General features: G+C 40.8%; 1 protein-coding gene across 2 annotated transcripts in view; it reads right to left on the reverse strand.

Moving 5' to 3' along the window:
- SMOC1 (SPARC related modular calcium binding 1) overlaps positions 1-19,135 on the reverse strand; it is a 60,004-nt gene that overhangs the window by 21,052 nt on the left and 19,817 nt on the right. The window contains exons 4-7 of one of the 2 annotated variants that reach the window (XM_083509122.1): positions 16,768-16,867; positions 15,434-15,481; positions 4,055-4,144; positions 212-292 (exon numbers count right to left, since the gene is read on the reverse strand). In XM_083509122.1, coding sequence (XP_083365248.1) covers positions 212-292; positions 4,055-4,144; positions 15,434-15,481; positions 16,768-16,867 — 319 coding nt within the window. The remainder of the gene's footprint in view (positions 1-211; positions 293-4,054; positions 4,145-15,433; positions 15,482-16,767; positions 16,868-19,135) is intronic. The other variant, XM_083509123.1, reaches the window with a different exon arrangement.

Genomic DNA, 19,135 nt, shown 5'->3' on the forward strand with positions numbered 1-19,135 from the left:
ACTGCCCATCACAATGTGCCCAGAATGCCTTTCTGATTGCATGTAAAAAGAACTTCCAAACAGTCAGACCAAAAAGCTATCACCTAGGATGGAAAAATCTTTGGAAAGATATCAGGGGGAGGAAACTCTCATCAGTTTCATTAATAAAACTACGGGCGGGATTGAATTAGCCTCCATCTGCAACATGGGAAGGAAGATAAGTAAGCATTACCTGAATTTTTCATACTAGAACTGTTCAGTTTGGAATCTTTGATGACCAAATGCTTAATCCAAAGGGTGGGAGCTGTGATCTCTGGAAAACAAGAACAGATGCCTTTTAATATATATGTGTGTGTTCGTGTGTGATATATGTGTTCGTAACTAATGTATTAAACGGTGTTATGGTGCTGAAAAGTAAGCTACTGAGCTAAGTTCAAGGCTGGGACCAGGATACCTAAAATATTATCTCCTACATGCTCAGCTTGATCACTGCATTCTGCGGGAGAGGGCAGCAATTAAGTTGATTAAGTCTTGTACATTAAAAAACCTTAAGAAGACATCAAATGTAAATATTCTGAAGAAATGTAAGATAAAATAATAATTAAAAGATGAAGAAAAGCTACTTTTCACTGGCCACGATTTAGCTACCTTGCCCAGCATCTGCACAAAGCTCCTACAGTGGCAGCCCCTCACTGGGAGTTAATTCCAGAGGGCTTCCCCACAGCCCAAACATCAAAAGGTTCAGGGGGTGAAGGGTTGCTGCTGCTTCAACTGTGGAGCTAGATGTCCTCTTCCATAAGTGGGACACAGCAGGCACTGCTTTGGATCCCAGAAAAATGACGTCTTTAAAATTTTCCTTCTCATTTTCTATGCCACCTGACTTGTTACTTTCAGAAAATAAAACAAATTTGTTGTTTTCTCACAGACTAGGGGCTCCAAGCTTTAATTAATGTATCTGGCAGATTCAATTAGATTAAGAGCTTTAATCAGACAACCATGACAGCAGGCCAAGCACGAGCACTTCAGAAGGGCACAGGGCTACCTCAGGTGCCATCAGCCAGGTGAGGAGCAGAGGGCGGTTATGAGGGAAGAGGGCCTTTTCAGCAGTGACATCCCACTTACTGAATACCCTCCTCGGAGAGGCTCACCTGGCACCTACCTGTAAGTTATTCTAGAATCAGGTAAAGGGCTTCTTAAGATCTCAGGCCTGTTAAAATGTGCTGTGGCTTTTAATATCCATTTTAGCTCATACGTTTGCTCTCCACTTTTCCTGTTTTTGAATTTAATTCGGCATTTGTTTTCATTCTGCATCATATTTTATGATATGACTGTTTTTAAATTGTAAGCTGCCCTGAGAACTTTTATTATAGTGGTACCTCGGCTTACATACGCTTCAGGTTACAGACTCCGCTAACCCAGAAATAGTACCTCGGGTTAAGAACTTTGCTTCAGGATGAGAACAGAAATCATGTGGCAGTGGGAGGCCCCATTAGCTAAAATGGAACCTCCGGTTAAGAACAGTTTCAGGTTAAGAATGGACCTCCAGAACGAATTAAGTTCTTAACCTGAGGTAGCACTGTATAGGGTGGCCTATAAATATATAAACTCTAAATAATAAAAACAGCACTGCCATGATTTGTGCAATCACGGCAGCTGTTTTCCAAGTTGCTGTGTTGGGACACTGCTTGAAGCAGTGGAAAAATATGGAAATTGAAGGCCCAATCCTGCTGTTATACGCCAATGTGTTTTAGAAAACCTCAGTGCCCATTTCCACACACCTTGTGTTTGAGTCACTGGTGTTCTTCCAATACCATGTGACTAAGTGGTACAAGCAGTCTCAGGCAATTAATGAGGCGGGAAAGCAGGAACCTCTATAAGGGCCCTGTATAAAGTGTTATGTAACTATTTATAAATAAATAAAAGTCAAAAGTATTCTGACAATTTCCAGAGGCGTAACCATGTTACTCTCTCGTAACAAAAATCTTGCAGCATCTTAAAGACTAACAAATTACTGACTGAACAGCAAAACAAAGGGTGCAAAAAATACAGTGTGTACAAAACAAAAACAAAAAATAGAAAAGTTTAGTAAGAGAAACAAAAACTTGCTTTACATTTTTAAAAAAGGAAAGTTTGAAAGCTACAGTTTATTTTTGGGGTTAGAGAAATGGATTAGAAGAAGAAAATGCTTGGGTTTTTTCATTTGCAGAGTGAGGAAAAAACATTAAAGGAAAGGGGAGATTTCTTATTAAAACCAGAGTAGTCAGTTGTATATATCGATTTGTTTCACAACATCAAGATTCCAGTCTGTGAAACCAGGAACAAGGCACTTGATCTCAGTTTTTCAAGTGTTTGGGAGTTTAGAAGGTGTTGAAGTTCCAATAACCTGATTTTCAAAGATGTAGTTAATTATGGTAGCACAAATCTATGATACCGCAGAACTACTTCAGTTCAGGAATTTTGCCTATTAATTCTCTTTTTCCGTGTGTTCACAAAACAAGAACAGCATGTTTTTGCAGAACCAGTCACCATTTTAGTGCAACTAAAATTCTCAACCCATATATTACAACATATTTTTAAAAAAATTAAAATGCAGGCTTTTGGTAGCTGCATACCTGCAAGTTTCAGAGATTTCTAAAGAACTGAACCCCAAACCAGCATACTGGGTGTAGAAAGTGAGGTTCTCATTTTATATGCAAAGCAGAAGAGGTATAGTGAGAGAAAATGCTGCACAGTCCATAGAACATGTAGCTGAGAAGAAGAAGAGTCCTAATCAGCACCTAAGCAACTAAAAGGCTCTCTCAAGTAATTCTGTAAAACACAGGAGGGATAACGAAATTGGCAGCTTTGCTCTTGTTCAGTACGGATGCTAACAACTCTTTTTCATCAATATGGGGAGCAATTGCAAATCAATTTGAAAAGTCACTTTACAGCACAGTACTATGTATGTCTACTCAGACGCCTGTTTCACTGAGTTCAATGGGACTTATTCCCAGGTAAGTGGGTATAAGATTGCCCCTTAGTCCCATAATGGATGTAATTCCACATATAATATAATAATAAATTGTTATTTATACCCCGCCCTTCCTGGTTCAAGAAACCGGGCTCAGGGCGGCTAACAACAAATTTAAAACACTTAATTGAAGCTACAAAAAACAAAACAAAAAACAGCATAAAATATGGTATAAAGCGTAAATAACAATAAAATCAAAAATCAATTTAGGGGGAAAATCCATCCAATAAACATTAGTTGATCACCAGGGCTAGCTAGCTAAATTAGTCCCACTTGGGCCAGCGAAGAGACCAGGGGAGAACCAGCTGTGGGATCCCAGAGCAGGCAATCTTCACAAAAAGGGGAGGGGGAGGGAAGGAAGGAAGGGAAACAAAAGATCAGGCCAGGTTCAAATTGAAAGCTAGGCAGAATAGTTATGTCTTACAGGCCCTGCAAAAGGAAGTTAAATCCTGCAGGGCCCTGGTCTCATGGGACAGAGCATTCCACCAGGTCAGAGCCATCACTGAGAAGGCCCTGGCCCTGGTGGAGGATAATCTAACTCCCTGGGACCTCTAAACTATAATTATTCATGGACCTTAAGGTCCTCTGCGGAGCATACCAGGAGAGGTATGAGATATAGACATATCTCAACAAATGAAGTGAAAGATCTGATAATGTTTTCCTATTTTGTATTTACCAGTAGCCTTGTTTCCAAGTTGTCCACCGCTTATATTTCAAGTGGCCTATTTTTCTTAAACATGGCATCACGTGCAGGAAGTGGTAGACCTTCCAAATATTTCCTCTTATCTTTCGTTGCTGTTGTTACTGAGAGGTGCAAACTTGGCTGTAAACTAATTCTATTGTCACATCGTGATTACAGAAATGGATAGTCACAGATATGGCAGTGAACCCAGCTGACACTGGCATTTGTTCTAAGCAACCCAATATCCAGGGAGAGTTATGCAAAAAAATTAACACCCAAATCAAATATATTGTGTGATGTGGCGGTAGGCATTTTCCTTATGGGATAACAAAATACTAGGTTGAGACATATTACGTGAGAATAAATGTCTCTGAAGTTCTTACCTTCTCCATCAAAAACAGGCTGGGTCTCCATGGTGGGTGTTGGTTTCGAACCATCATCTGAATTGAGAGTTAAAAAGAATCGAAAAGAAACTACCATTATTGAGGTAAATACTATCTACTCTCCAGTATTGTTGAATGATTGGGATTTTTACATGGCCCGGCCAAGTCCATCAGAGAGAAAATCACAAGAATGAGAACACAAAAGGCAACGTAGTTTAAGGAGTTTGCTTAAAGAATAACATAGCAGAGAATTATTAAAATCATTTTCAGAATGGTCATTCTTTGTCATCCCTCATATTCATTGCATTGACCAAAACCAAAGAACATTCTCCTTTTCGGTATATTGTGGAAGGCTGAGTGGCAAGAATGGCCGTCGTTTGGATCAGATGGCCTTAGTTTATTCACTGTGGCCCTAGTTACCTATTCTTTATATGGCGGTTCCCTGCTTCTTGGATGTGGTGATCACACTAACATGTGGCACAAATCACAACTTGAAGGCTTGGGAGCATGAGATGTCACGATGGGCTAGTATATGAGCAGGTGAAGTAGCACCTCACTGTGCCAAAAGGTTAATTCATAGAAGCCTGTCAGCACAAGGCCACCATGTTAAGTAATGGATATGAAAACTAGGCCTAGGATTCTGTTTGCTAAGATGGTTGGCCTTCCAAATACATTTCATCTTTATACTTTTCATGATTGTTGAAATATCTTGTTTTCTGAATCTTATCAGCATGGAATCTGGCATCACAATTTGCTGCACAGAAATTAGGCTGCAATCACTAGTATGCCATATTATTTCTAATGCTTACATTGGCAAATCACCAATACCAACATAGCTAAAACAGAAGAGTGTCTAGAAGAAATGTGTTCTTATTGGCCTCCCTTGTTCTGAAATTCTCCAAGTGCAAAGATAACAATGAAACATTTCTCATAAATGCTTGAACCTAGTAAAATCCAAAACAAATTAAAACCATGAAGAAAAATAATCTTGAAAACTGGCCACAGAATGAAGCAAATCAGGACAGAGTCATGCTCTGACTGATTCAGCCCATGAATGCCTAAACTTACAACCCCATTATCTCATTTCAGGGGGGGAAAGGGTTTGAGGTCAGAAGACTTGGGATCCAGAGTTTGAGCTCTCTGGTACAGACATACATGTCATCAATGAAAAGTAGCCATTGTTTATCTCCTCTACTGGTATTTGTATTACGTATGTGCTATAAGAATAAATAAAAAGTTACAATGTGCAAAAATAAAACCATAAAAAGCATTAGTTTGTCTGCTTAGTTGGGTCATGTAAGCATATAAAAACAAGTGACATAATGAGAATTTGGGGACATTTACAGCATATTGTGGCTTTAAATACCTTGTCACATGTTCTGTGTCCTCATGTCCTGACACAAGATATACAGAAAGAAAATCTCAGTTACAAAACCATAGTATAATATGATGAAGTGCTATGCAACATTTAAAACAAAAATCCTGCCCAGTTTTCATCAACTGGTAAGCTACCACTGCTGAATTTCCAGGTGCAGTAATCCTAAAAGCAGAGTTTCCAAAAACGGGGGAAATATCATCCTTGCTCCAGCCAACATACAGAATTCCACATAAAAAGAACAGGAAGCAGATGAAGGAAGAAACATATGACCCAATGAGGTTAATGTCAAGGTGGGAAGGGAGATGCAAGGGCAGACTTTTATGGGGCTGTGACTTGTAACCAGGGTGTGTGATTCAACTCTTAAAAGATTAATCACATTTTAAAAAATACAACTGATTACAACTTGGTAAGAAAAATAAAGCACTAACCAGTTAACTGAGAAAACAAGCTTAAAGCCGTATAGTGCTGATACAGAAGAAAGTTAGTTGCAGTTAAAATCAATTAAGCTAAAGCTGTTGTTTTACAGAGGCCGATCTTAATGCTTTCCAAGTTGTTAAGCAGTGTTCCTCATTTTAATTAGTGACAAGATGACTAACTTTTTCTAATCAGAGAGTGTTTTCCAAAGATTCTCATTCATTTCAGCAGGATTTAGGCGCAACTAACTTTACCTAGTACTGGGCTGGTGTTTCCCATAGCTGGATTAACAGTTGCTGATCAAAAGTCCAGAACTGTAATCCCACCAGTTTCTGCATGCTCACCAAACAGTGCTGCCTGCTTCCGTAACTTCTATTAGAAATAAAAGATTGTAGGGTTTTTTCCTGCCAATAAATAAATCAGTACTGAGAAATTATTTGATGCGGAATAAAGAGAAACCAGGGCATCTGGTTTCCTCAAACGATGCTTAAGATGAAAAGTTTTGTAATGAACTTGTAAATAGACGGGGTATAAATAAATATATAATAATGATGATAAATTTTTCACCCTTGTTACCTGGTAACACCAAAGACAGCTTTCACTAAATTAAAACACATTCTTCAGCGAGATACATCTCTCTGACCGTTCCATTTTTATTTTTTATGTCTGGAACAAGTGACATTCCGGAAGACTAACAGTTGCAAAACAAGATACATTCCATTTTAGTCACAGAAAACCCTCCAACCCTTGTATTATGAATATTGCATTATTATTTTTTACTTAGTTGTAAATTACTTTAGAGCTTTTGGTTTGGAAGGGACATATATAATTAATAAACCTAATCTAAGCTAACATGATATCAAATTATTTGGCTTATATTGAAAAGTCACAGATATAATCATGGCATAATAGTGCTCTGAATGTAAAGTGCAGATGGGACCTAGGATAAAAAAGGCTTGATGGGAAATGAAGGCTTTCTATGGGTCATTTAAATGTATTTGTGAGAGGGGGCTGTTATTATTATGTATTTTGTCATTTCATTTTGTATTCTTATGTCATAAACCACCCTCCTTACAGGGGCGTGGAAATGATATGTTACTTAAGACAAGGCAGTATTGATTCTAGTTTTAAAGGGCTTTCATAAAAGGGGGTCTGCTTTATAATTCACTGTACAGATATCAGACTAGAAGACTATAAACACAAAAATGTTTGGTTAGAATCAAAATGCTTCAACATTCAAGGCCATCATGAACTCCAACCTGAGAGATAATTGCACACTTCTGAAATAAACGGTGCCTGCTTTTTACAAAACACTGCCAATGCTAATTGCAACAGTATGCTGAAGAAATCTTCAACCAAGCAGAAATGAGACTTTCTGGAATACATTAGTCTCCCTCCCTTTCCTCCACCCCAAATATCTCCCTTGCAGGTGCATCAGTACGAAGGAGGTTGGGGAATATTCCTCAAAGACTTTGTGATCTAATATCGTCAAGCCAGTATACTTCTGCAAAAGACAGCACTGTTCTTTGGTGTTGCACAGACAGCTGGAAGTCACTTCGACCCCTGATGACATGATTCAAAGCCTCTTCTGTTTGGCTTTTTGATTCCTGATTGACACATTCACTGCTGGCTGGAGATAAATGCCACTGAGAGGACAATGTTGATCCGCTCCAGCTATTCCTGTGAAGGACTCCCCCCCCCTTTTTTTTTGAATAATAAACAAAACAAAGATGGTGTGCTTAAGTGTTTGAATAGAGCTGGGGATAGACCGAAGGAGAGTATAGTGGCTTTAAAGAGGTTGGCAAGTCACTTGAAGAGTTAATTGTCTGGGTGTACAATGCGTTTATTCTGACCACGGACAAAGCATCCCCTCTTCCTGGAAGCAGCCCTTTAAAAAGGATATGTCAAAAGGGCCCGCTGCTGCTGGGTTTTTCTTACAAGCTGCATCACTCTGGCACTGCTCTGAAAACCGTGACTCTTGAAATCTTGATACAGAGCACCCCACCCACTCTACACCACCAAGGGTACAAAACCACATCCCACTTGCAACCCTGCTATTAATTTGTCCAATTGCAAACCTGCCATTAATCTGTATGGCTTTAGAGGTAAAGGTACCCCTGACCATTAGGTCCAGTCGTGGACGATTCTGGGGTTACGGCACTCATCTCGCTCTAAATAGGCCAAGGGAGCCGACGTTTGTCCGCAGACAGCTTCCGGGTCATGTGGCCAGCATGACTAAGCCGCTTCTCGCGAACCAGAGCAGTGCACAGAAACGCCGTTTACCTTCCCGCCGGAGCGGTACCTATTTAATCTACTTGCACTTGACGTGCTTTCGAACTGCTAGGTGGGCAGAAGCTGGGACCGAACAACGGGAGCAAAACCCGTCGCGGGGATTCGAACTGCCGACCTTCTGATCGGTAAGCCCTAGGCTCTGTGGTTTAGACCACAGCGCCACCCGCATCCCTTTGTATGGCTTTAGATAGCATTTAAAGAATGGCTTGGGGTGCAAACAGGTAGTTCAATAAGCATGTCTGGAAGCTTTTTCTTCTCTCCCACCCTTTGGCATGGATACCAAGGGAAGTTAGGTTTCAAATTTCATCTGGGACAAGAAAAATTATGTATCTAATTAAAAGTATGAAAGACATACTGAATGTGTCATCCAGAGATACCGTCCACCATTAAAGGAAATTTGCAAGGCATGTGTAATATCAGTTTATGCCAACTCCAAGGCTTCGGTCAATCAGCTACACTGTCACACTAATTCACTGCACTCTCCTGTTCTCCAGTGGCGGTCTCCTGTCCCTCAGTTGTGGTCCCTTGGTGTTACTAGTCTGGCATGGGACTGGTTTAGCCAACACATCTCCAAACACAGTGTTGAGAAACATTCCTAGATGTAGCTTCATTTGCGGAGAACAGGATCAATGAGAACACCACGTCCTCCTGAAGGTCTTTTTCAGAAATGGCAGAATAGGATCAGTTCTGGGAACTGATCTTCCCTTTTTTCTGTTTGTAGCTGATGGAGGATGGAAAGGAGAGGCTTGGCATTGGCAGCCTCACCTTGAAAGAATGGGCGAGTTTTCAGTTCAGTAAATGCCATCACGGTATATCAATTTAGGCATGCTTTCTTCCATCCTTAGCCCTGTACATCTTGAAGTATGATAACCAATACAATTCTGTCTACACAGAGAGGGAGAGATGTTTGTTAGTGCTAGTGATCTAATTCAGATATACAGAACACCTGTCTGGACAATTACATGTCGCATGTGTCTTAAATCATTTGTCTCAATCAACTTCTAATACACACAATTTTATAAGCATCAATAAGTAGCATGAAAGTGTCGCCACTTAGCTGGGAATGCACCGTGAAATAGATACTCTTATCCCTGTTCTGTCTAATGGTGAAATCGCTCACCAAAGCTTTCTGTACAATTTTTGACACAACCCAATGCAATAGCCATTTTGCACTACCATTCCTGGATAACCAGGCAGGTGTGATCACAAACAACTAACTCTCTCACACTCCTTTACAGGGAAAACGTTAATATATTGTTGCCTATTGAAGCAGATAGAGGACTTTCCTTTTGATAAGCACAATGACCAGTCTGGAAAGGAACTATGACCAGGGAGTTCCAGGGTCAAATCCCAGTTCAGGGTTCCTCTTTGAAAATAGTGGGAAGAGATGAAGTGAGGAAAAGGAGCCATTGATTTCATGTAAGCAAAGCCTATAATTAATGTGTCTTTTTAGCATATGCCTCCTAAGTTGTTATATTTAATGCACGTTTTCAGTAGTTCAATGCAGTTAAAGGCACCTGAGAGAACACCCTATGCCTTTAAGCTACTTTCTGCTCAGCCCAGCAATCTCTCTCTCTCCCGAGGAAAGTCTCTCTATAAAACCTCCCTCACATCTTCAAGGCTTCGGGTTGCAGAGTGGGGGTGGGTAATGCAGTGAGTTCCCAGATCAATGGCCATTTGAAATTCAACCATATGGTGGAAGCCCTACAGCTGCATGTGTTAATTACCACACGTGCCCCCCTGTAAAGCAGTCTGTTCGACACAAAAAGGAAAACAGAAGGGGGAGAAGAAGAAAAAGACTGCTTGAGAGGATTAAATAAATAGTCCAAATTTTTTGCCTAATTCCTCCCAGACACACAATCTGCCTTCCTTCTGAAACCTGCATGCTTAGGACCCTTAATACCCCCTTCACATATCCAGCCATGTGCAGTGAACCTAGGCAAAACTATTGCAAAGTGTACTTTTCTCTTCTCGTCCCTCCCCTTCCCTCCCCTCCCTCCCACCGTCGTCTTCTTTAGAGAACTAATTTCTGGCTGACAACCAGACTGAGTTTTCGGGCTTACAATATGCCTTTTCATTTCCTCAGAGAAGAGAATGGACACCTCGTCAGCTATGTCTGTATTGCATGCGAGGGGCAGAGAGAGAGTAGGGGGAGAGGGAGGGAGGGGGAGAATGGGAAGGGTGAAAATAAAGGGATGGGTGAATAACAGACTGAGAACGGCACACATACAAATCACTGTGTTATGCTCTCTTTTGACACTGCTTTTCTTCGAAGTGAAGAGTGAACAATTTCAACTAGAAGGAACAACCAAAGTTCAACAGGTATCAATCAGCTGAACAATTCCACACTCAAAAAACACTATTAAAAATTGTCACAATGAAGAAGTAGAGGGCCTCAGCAGGACGGAAGGAATCACCTAGAATCATCTCATGGTCCGTTTCATAACAATTTCAGCAAGAAGGGTAAAAAGGAAGGAACACGCTAGCACCAGTCCAAATTTTAGATGGAATTACCGGTATGTTTAATAAGCCCACTTTCTTGCTTTAGTGGAACTGTCAGCTAATAAATGCCACATACCCCTCTGGACAGGATCACAAAAGCAGACTAGGTTTACTGCCTTTACCCGCCCCGCCCCCCAGCAATAGTATCAACTTCCCTAATATATAATATCTTATGATTTTTTCCTATGTAGTCATCACTGTCTGGACCAAAGATGGAGAACATAAAAGTCTCTCCCTCTAGTTGGCTAATGAATGAATGTCCGTTGCCAAAACTTAAAAGTCTTATTTTTGGGCAAATAAATGTTTTAAAAACTATATCCTGAATCCTAGCAAGCTTCTACTTCCCTCTGTTGTGCCACTCTGCAGACATCCAAGCCAGAAAAGGAAAGACAACTCATTCTCAGTGGCCATCAACGTAGCTTTAAGGAGACTTCTGACCATACACATTCTTATTTTTCTTGAATGAATCTAACCATTCTTACCTACATTCAACAAGTTAAGCAAATAGTCAAAAAGCTTGATACAAAATCCCAAGAGACATACAATGTTGAGCCTTTTCAAGAATAGAACATACAGTCCCATAATTTTCAATGGAGTTCTTTTTTCTTGTCATCTCTAAGACCTGCACATCCTTTTCTTCTAAAACTCCAGCTGCATACATATCAGAATCAGTGCAAGAGGTTGTTATTCTTGTCCCAGGCTTTCTCCTCTGAAAATAGATATTCAGAATGATTCCAGTCTTTGTGAACTCACACATACTAGTGACTGATCAAGAGTCTCAGGGCATCTTAAAGATCAATATTTATTGTGGCATGAATTCTCTAAACTTAGTGTACAAACTCTTGAGTTCCCCAGCTGCATCCACTTTTAAATTGCTGGCCTATTCACTTAACCGGGGTGGGATGGTGGGGACCGGTGATCTTACATTGGAATTGAAGCCCTGCTGAGGAAGGAATTATCACATCACATTTCAGTTTAATAAACAATTCATTTTGTGAAAAGACTCTCCGTATGCAGTCAAAAGGATTACCCATTGACTCTGGAACTTCTGGAATTTGCTAACCATCACAAAGGTGGACTGCTAGATTCCCACTGAGTCAACAGTGGATGATTTAGTGCCTGAGGCATGCACCTGTTTGCCTTCCGCACTTCAAAAAAATATTCTGACTATATTGTGCTAACTCTCAACCTAGATATTCAGGAAATTCACATTTAAAGGAATGTGAGCTAACCTGGTTATAGACTGTACAATGATGCTGTTAACCTAGACAGGGTGGAACACCCTCTGCTGACTCTCCAGGTGTTTGTGGGGGGGGAGATACTGGCTGCATCTTAAAGATATAAGACTTAATACTTTTGACAGGAAACAGCGAAAACCAAAAACTGATGGTAAAAAACACAATTTGACAAGTCAGGTGGTGGATTCAGGTAAAGCTCAGAGAAGCAGGTATCCTGGATTATCTATGATCAGGCAAGAAATGTGACCAGAATAAAACAGAATCAAAAAAGTATGAAGTGAAGCAACATATTAGAGGAAGGAATTCAATGTAGTGCTAAGGACTACAGTACAAGCATTCCTGGAATAATCTCCCTTCTCCACCTCCCGTGTGATGTTCTGGGGGTTCTTCTAACCCTTCCCCAATTGCGGGGGGGGGTGGATTGCAGGGAGAGGAGATAAGTGGAAAGCCCCACTACACTAGAGGATGTCATGCAAGTTTCCACTAGCAGGACTTGTTATTTGAATCTGGCCCAGGAAGAACCAAGGGCACAGGTGGCCACCCCTTCCTGATGCTAAGTAGGTGAGGGTCTGGTTAGTGCCTGCACAGCTGTCTTTGCAGGATCCACATGCACCTTGGGTTTCACTGGCAGAATCAAGATGGAGTAAAAATGTAAGAAAATAAAGATCAGGTAAAATATAAAGCAGAAAACAAAATCACACTGCACTTTCAAAATTGGGGTTTGGAGGCTGAATTGTTTTATAGACCAAAAATGAAAGAACAGTGACTACCATATTCAAAGCCAGATCACAGAGTTCAAGGCAGTTCAACCATCTTCAAAGCCTTCACTCAAGCCAAGGGGGAAGTCATTTATGCAATTTCTAATCCATAGAATCACTATGGAAATTGTAGCACATCTATGATTTGATTGTCCTTTGGATGCTTGATACCTGCAAATGTTAGCAAGAATTTACAGAAGGTAGGCTTATTAAGGGGTGGGAGAAATTCTCTCCCACTCTCTCTACTATCCCCAAACTGCATAAAACACAGACTTGCGCACACTTTTTGGATGGTATAGGAACATGCAAGCTTTGTTCTGTATATATGCCTTTGAGGTCAAGGGAGAAATGTGCTCTCTCAATAATGATTTGTCAAGGAAAAAAAGTATTTTGATGACTACTGGGGATGTGTGTGTTTTTTTTAAAAAAACACCTGGCAATTTACTTTCAGGACTAATAGCAAGACAAACAAATGGGAAAGTTCAATGCAAGGGCAGTGCCAGAAGGATGGAGACACATAAAAATATTGTCAAGCTTCAGTCAATTCACCGTTCAACACATGGCAGAAAAGAGCTGATCTGATCTGCTTTGCATCAACCACATATGAGAAGGATTAAAGGTCATAAGTGGTTAATCCAAGACTGCAGATGCATGAACAAGAGGTTCTATAAACCTCAGTTGTTGTTCTCACTTTCAAGGTGACGGAAGCTGAATCACAGGTTGAACAAACATATTTGACAAGGCAAATTGCAAAACAGCAGACAATTTAGCTTATAATGGGCAGATTTCTTATTTAAAATTTATATTCCACTTTTCACCATCAATGTAGAAGAGCACTTTATAACAATACAGTATACAGAATTTAAAACCTAAACTTTAACATTTTAAACATCAAAAATCTAAAGTCTCCAATATATATATATATATATATTTAAAGACATTGTCCAGACCTCAGTGAAATCAACACCCCAATGCCACTATAGAAGTAGGCAAATGTTTTATCAGTTCAAAAGAGAGCTTGGGAAAAGGCAGGGTGGAAAACTGAAATGAATTTTTCTCTAGTGAAAAATGGATTTCTTGCTGAAGGATGCACAAAAGAATAAGCAGATCACAGAGGAGTGTTAAGCCCCAGTATTGCACTTTCCTCCTTAAGCGCATCATTCCCTTTCTCAAGAGCCTCTCCCTGAACCAAAAGATGATTATAATATTTTGGTTTCACATGGTATTTAGTGGCATGTCTAGCAAAGGACCCAAACTCCCACTGCTCCCAGCAGTCCTGGCTTGATTGTCTTGGGCATACCCACTCCCTCATGTTAACGAGTGAGGACAAGCATCAGAAGAGCATCTTACAAATGTGGAACGCAGGGAACAATCCATGTACGGAATGCCTGCAGACCTATCTTAAAGGTTTACAACTGGGCAGCCATATTTCAAAAGCATCCATTGCTTTCCTCACTCAAATTCTGGAAAGGCAGGATCACGTTTTCATAAACTCCAAATAAAAGAACCTCAGCACTATAATCAGTCATTCTAGAACAGGAGTAAAGGAATCCAAGCCAGTTTCTAGAGGTGCACTGGGAGGTGAGAGGAAAGCCCTATTGCACAAGCGGAAATCCTTGCACAGGCTTTCACCGATGGAATTTGTTAAGTGAATATTGCAGCTAAATCAGAAACATTACAGCACCTGTATCAGCCTACCACAACTCTGTGCCCTCCAGATGCTTGACTACAACTCCCATCAGCCTCACAGGGCTCTGCTTGTTGGACTGGTGGAGTCCAAAACATTTGGAAGGCAGCAGTTCGAGGAAGGATGAATATCCCTACTAATCTATTTCAGATTTCCGGTTTTATAGTCCTTATTTTGACAGCTCATATTGCAAAAGCCGACACTTGTGTTCCATCTCTAGCTCTTCTGCCACTTTTAGGCACGCCTGACTGTAGGCAAAAATTCCTATGAAACTGAATGCAACAATAGAGTTTTTACATCTGAAGTGAAGAGGCGAAAACAGTATGGTGGTATGGGAGATTTTCCCTCAACACAAAAATAAAGAAAACAGAATGCAAAATTAATCTTCCAGTTCCCCGCACCCTTCTGGAAGGCTAGCTGGTGTCACCTAAAATATTAGTTAACTCAAGTTATTCCTCAACATTGTGTATTCCTACAACATTTAAGTACTTTATACCAAGGTGAGAAGCTGGTGGACTGTACTAGTAATCTTGCTTGTAAAAAGTATTCAGAATGGTTCTGCCAGCTGGTGTAGAACTTTCTCATGGAAAGTGCAAGGCAGCATGAAGTTGTATAGTTCAACAGTGCTTTAGTTTTGGCCTGATTATTCCCCTGCTGAATTTAAAATAAATAGTCAAAAATGCTTACAAGGCAATGATCTCACACATCACAGTGAGAATTTACGTTAGGCCAATGTGCAGCACCTCTGAAAATCCTACACTTGGGAACAGCTGGCCCATAATTTAAAACGCATGCTCAGCATTGCTATAGATCTGTGCTGACCATGCCAGTCTTCTGTTCTTTCAATCTTAGGATAACTCAGGTGGGTAACACAATTCATGAGGACTATCCTGCAGCTTCTGCTTTTGTGTACTCTTATCAGATGTCGTCTTCTTCTCCTCATGAAAGCAGCACTTAAGACTCAGAACTTGATACCATGGCACCATTTGCACTATAGTAATGCTTTTGATATTATGAGAAGTTCCAACATGACTTAAGGAGAATGACTGGAAAGCCCTACATCAAAAAACAAAACAAAACCCACTTCTGTGAGCATAGAACTCCACTCACCTTTTCTCCCAGAATTACCCTGTCCTAAAGGCCTGTCAGTTACTGAACCTTAAAGAGAAGGAAACACATAATTCTGTTATTTAAGAGATGACATGGGCAAAGCAGTCGCAGATATACAATCTCAACAAATTCAGCCAAATCCACTGGCACAAATTTGGCCCATTTGCCTTAGATGCCATGCCCTAAAAATAAAAAAATAAAAAATTCCAAGCAACTGCCCCAACACATGTGTCCAGTCCCCAGAAATCTTGCTGCTTCTCTAGCCACTTTTGTACTGGGCTCAGTCATTTTGTAGAATCCAGTTTGAAGGATACAAGTTTACTATCTGCAAGAGCAAAGTACAGAGGAAGGGGTTCCTTTGAAATATGAGCGTTGCAGTCTGGTCTGATGACGTTACAGACTGTATGGCCAGAATGAAATGTGTTGATAGGCAGGTGGTAGATACTTCATGGACAGATACAAGAGCTGGTTGATGGGGGCAGGGCCTGGACTGGTGCAGGAGACCACAGCTGGCCTTCTGTCAAGATTCCTAAAAAACACTGCCTAGTAGCTGTATTTTAGTCTCCAAGATTTTCTGCCAGCAACAGATATTGGTTTGTCAGGCACCTGCCCCCCCTTCCATGGAATCCTATTTTGCTCACCATTTAGGATAGACAGAATGGGGTGGGGGAGAGAGAGAGAAAGAGAAAAGAAAGGCAAGATGCTTGCTGGAGATAGATGGTCCGGTTTGTAATATATTACAAACTTTTTCTGAAGTCTGGTTTGGCCTAAACCCATTTAGTGTACTTCATCCCTAAAAAAAATCCAGTTCTAACCAACTCTTTTGACAAGTATCTATTCTAACATAATTTATTTTTCATGGAAAAGAAGCCACTCGGACAGCATCAAGAGGCTATTTAAAAATATATTCGGTTTGATACCCAAAGAGTTATAAAGCAATGTGTCATTGAATGGAGAATCATATGTTTACAGGTGCCCAAGCTAGAGCACATGCTGGAAACAATGAATGCCAATTATCTTGACCAAAAAACGCTGAGCAAATTCAAACTGCGTTACTCTCTTCTACTCATTTCACCTGATGGTCAAAACCATTTGCAACATATAATGAAGATGAGCTGTGAATGAATGACAGCTTTCAAGCAGCACTGAAGATTGACCTGGCCACAAGTTGGAGCAGCTATTAGCAGCTATTATCTCAATTCCCTGAGTGTAGGACTAATTTTGCGTTGTATGAACGGGTCCAAGACCTTTGAATTAAAAGCCAAAATGCTTGTCCCTTTCTCTTCCTATTTGAGCATCAAAAGCAGCAATCATTTTTTCTCAGCCCTCAGTACCTGAACATACAGGAGTTTTGTTCTGTACAGAAGAACCACTGATGGGTTTGCCGTCTGGAGTGACGCACCAGCAGTATCCGGTATAGGTATGGCACTGCACCTGTTTGGAGAAGAGGAAACCTACTAGTTACAGGGTTCCCAGAATCCACGTGCAACCTGTGCTCATCCAGTAACCCAAACTGAATGTGAAAACTTTTGTACTATTAGAGACATTAAGGAACCAATAGAGTTTATGGAATAAACGTTTTCAAGGAAAATGAGAAAAGTGTTTGTTTTGCACTTTTTAATTTAATGGTTATGTCTCCCAGTCTAGGCAATATCTATATGCAAACAAAGGAAGAATAACTGGTCCTTAGCAGGAACGTAGCAACCAAATCAGACAATTTATATAAAGCCTCTGGCCTACCCAAACAAATTAGAGACAGTTACTGCAAAAATAGGTGGAGCAAGTTTAACACACATTGGAAGGGAAGGAAAAACAGAAGACACATCTTGAACGTCACAGACCCCAGCTGCAGACCTTCCTCGATCACCCACAATAGCAGAGGGAGACCCCAAGAAGAAGCTGCTGCACTGTACATCGGGAAGCACAAACCCTCACAACATGAGCCCTAGCCAGGAGGAGAAAGCAAGAACCAGCACATGCTTCAGATTAGGGTTCTGGGGATAGCTATAAACTACTCAGCTGCTCACTGCCTCTTGCAACTCCGCTCAGCTCTTTTTGGCTCTCTGGCTGGACAGCTCCACTGCTGCATCAAGAACCTTGCTGCAGACCTGCTCCCTAACCTGCTGGATAGCTCCTCAGCTTTGCCAGTAGGGCAGGGAAGTCAAGCCACAGTTACGTATTAGTGGAACAGGGCAAACCCTCCATGAAAGAAACAGTAGAGCAATTCGTACAGTAATATAATCACAAGACCAGATGCAAGACAAATGAATAGCTTTTGTCAAGATCTTAGAGATTAACTTTATTGCTTACTTATGTTAAACGGAATAAAGTAACACAATCAGTTAAAAAGCTGAAGCAACACAGCTCCTGACTTTCTGGATTTATTTCAGACTACAAGAGGTTTATTGATCCTTTGGCAAGATGCCTGATTGCAGCAGTTCATGAAACCCATATGAATGGGATGCTGCCAAAGATCGGTAGTCATATGAAGCTGGCCATATATGGAGTCAGACAATTGGTCCATCTAGCCTGGAGCCCCAGTGAGCCCACAGAGGCTTTCTGTAGCCCATGCACAGTCCTCACCCCCTGCCCCAAATGCTGCTGAAAAAAGCATAGAACAGATTGCAGTACTTGCCTGAATGTGGTGTGTGTGGTGCCCACAACACTTTCTCTCATTTGCAAGTGTGCTTATGGGCCCAAGAAGGTTGGTGACCCCTGTTCTAATATCGTCCACTAGGACAGGCAGCAGCTCACATCACTTGGTACCTAATCCTATCCTATTGACTGGAAATACTGGGAATTGAACCAAGTGCCTTCGACATACACAGCAAGTATTCTGGCACTGAGCTATGGCACTGCCAAAACAATCAAAAACTTAGGGAAAGTGTGATGCATACTCTTAATTGACCAATTTCTTTTTTAAACTGTAGTTTTTTTAAAAGGCCTAGCAAAAATGACCAATACAATCTACAATAATGTTTGAAGATCAATTACAGGCAGCCCCTTGCTTGTGCATAAAACATAACTGAAAACCACTGGAAAAGTCTGTAAATGCATTTCATCCTCTTTCATTGTGCATGCTTGTGCACTGTGAATTCTCTTTACCTCTGCAGGATGGAGAAATACTGAAATTGTGCTGGTGCTAGCTTTTCTCCCTCTCTCATAATAAGCTGAGTGTTGGAAGATTCAGGACAGACAAGAAGTACTTCTTCATACAACAAACAGTTAACCTATGGAATCTGCCACCACATGTGTTGATCATTATCTTGGATGGCTTTAAAAGAGGATTGGGCAAATCAATTGAGGATAAGGCTATCGCTTGCTACTAGCCATGGTGACTATGTTCTTTCTCTGTTGATGGAGGCAGTATGCCTCTGAATTGCTGGTAATTCACAAGTGGGGAAAGTGTTGCTCTACTCAAGTTCTGCTTGCCACAGGCTGGCCACTGTGGGAACAGAAAGTTGGACCAGATGGGCCTCTGATTGGATCCAGCAGGCTCTTAGCATTTCTTTGTTTTTCGAAAAGGATATTTACCGAAAGCTGCATCATACCGTCAACTTTCATTGATCGGTCATCTTCATTACAATCCCCATTTAACCTTTTCTGCCTCCCCTCAAATTCCTTCATTTCTCCATATATTCAAAATAGCCAACTATAGTAATACAGATCAAGCACAACAGTCTTTATTTTTTATAAACAAAA

Source organism: Podarcis liolepis (assembly GCF_965112155.1).
Source record: "Podarcis liolepis genome assembly, chromosome: 1".
NCBI lineage: Eukaryota > Metazoa > Chordata > Lepidosauria > Squamata > Lacertidae > Podarcis > Podarcis liolepis.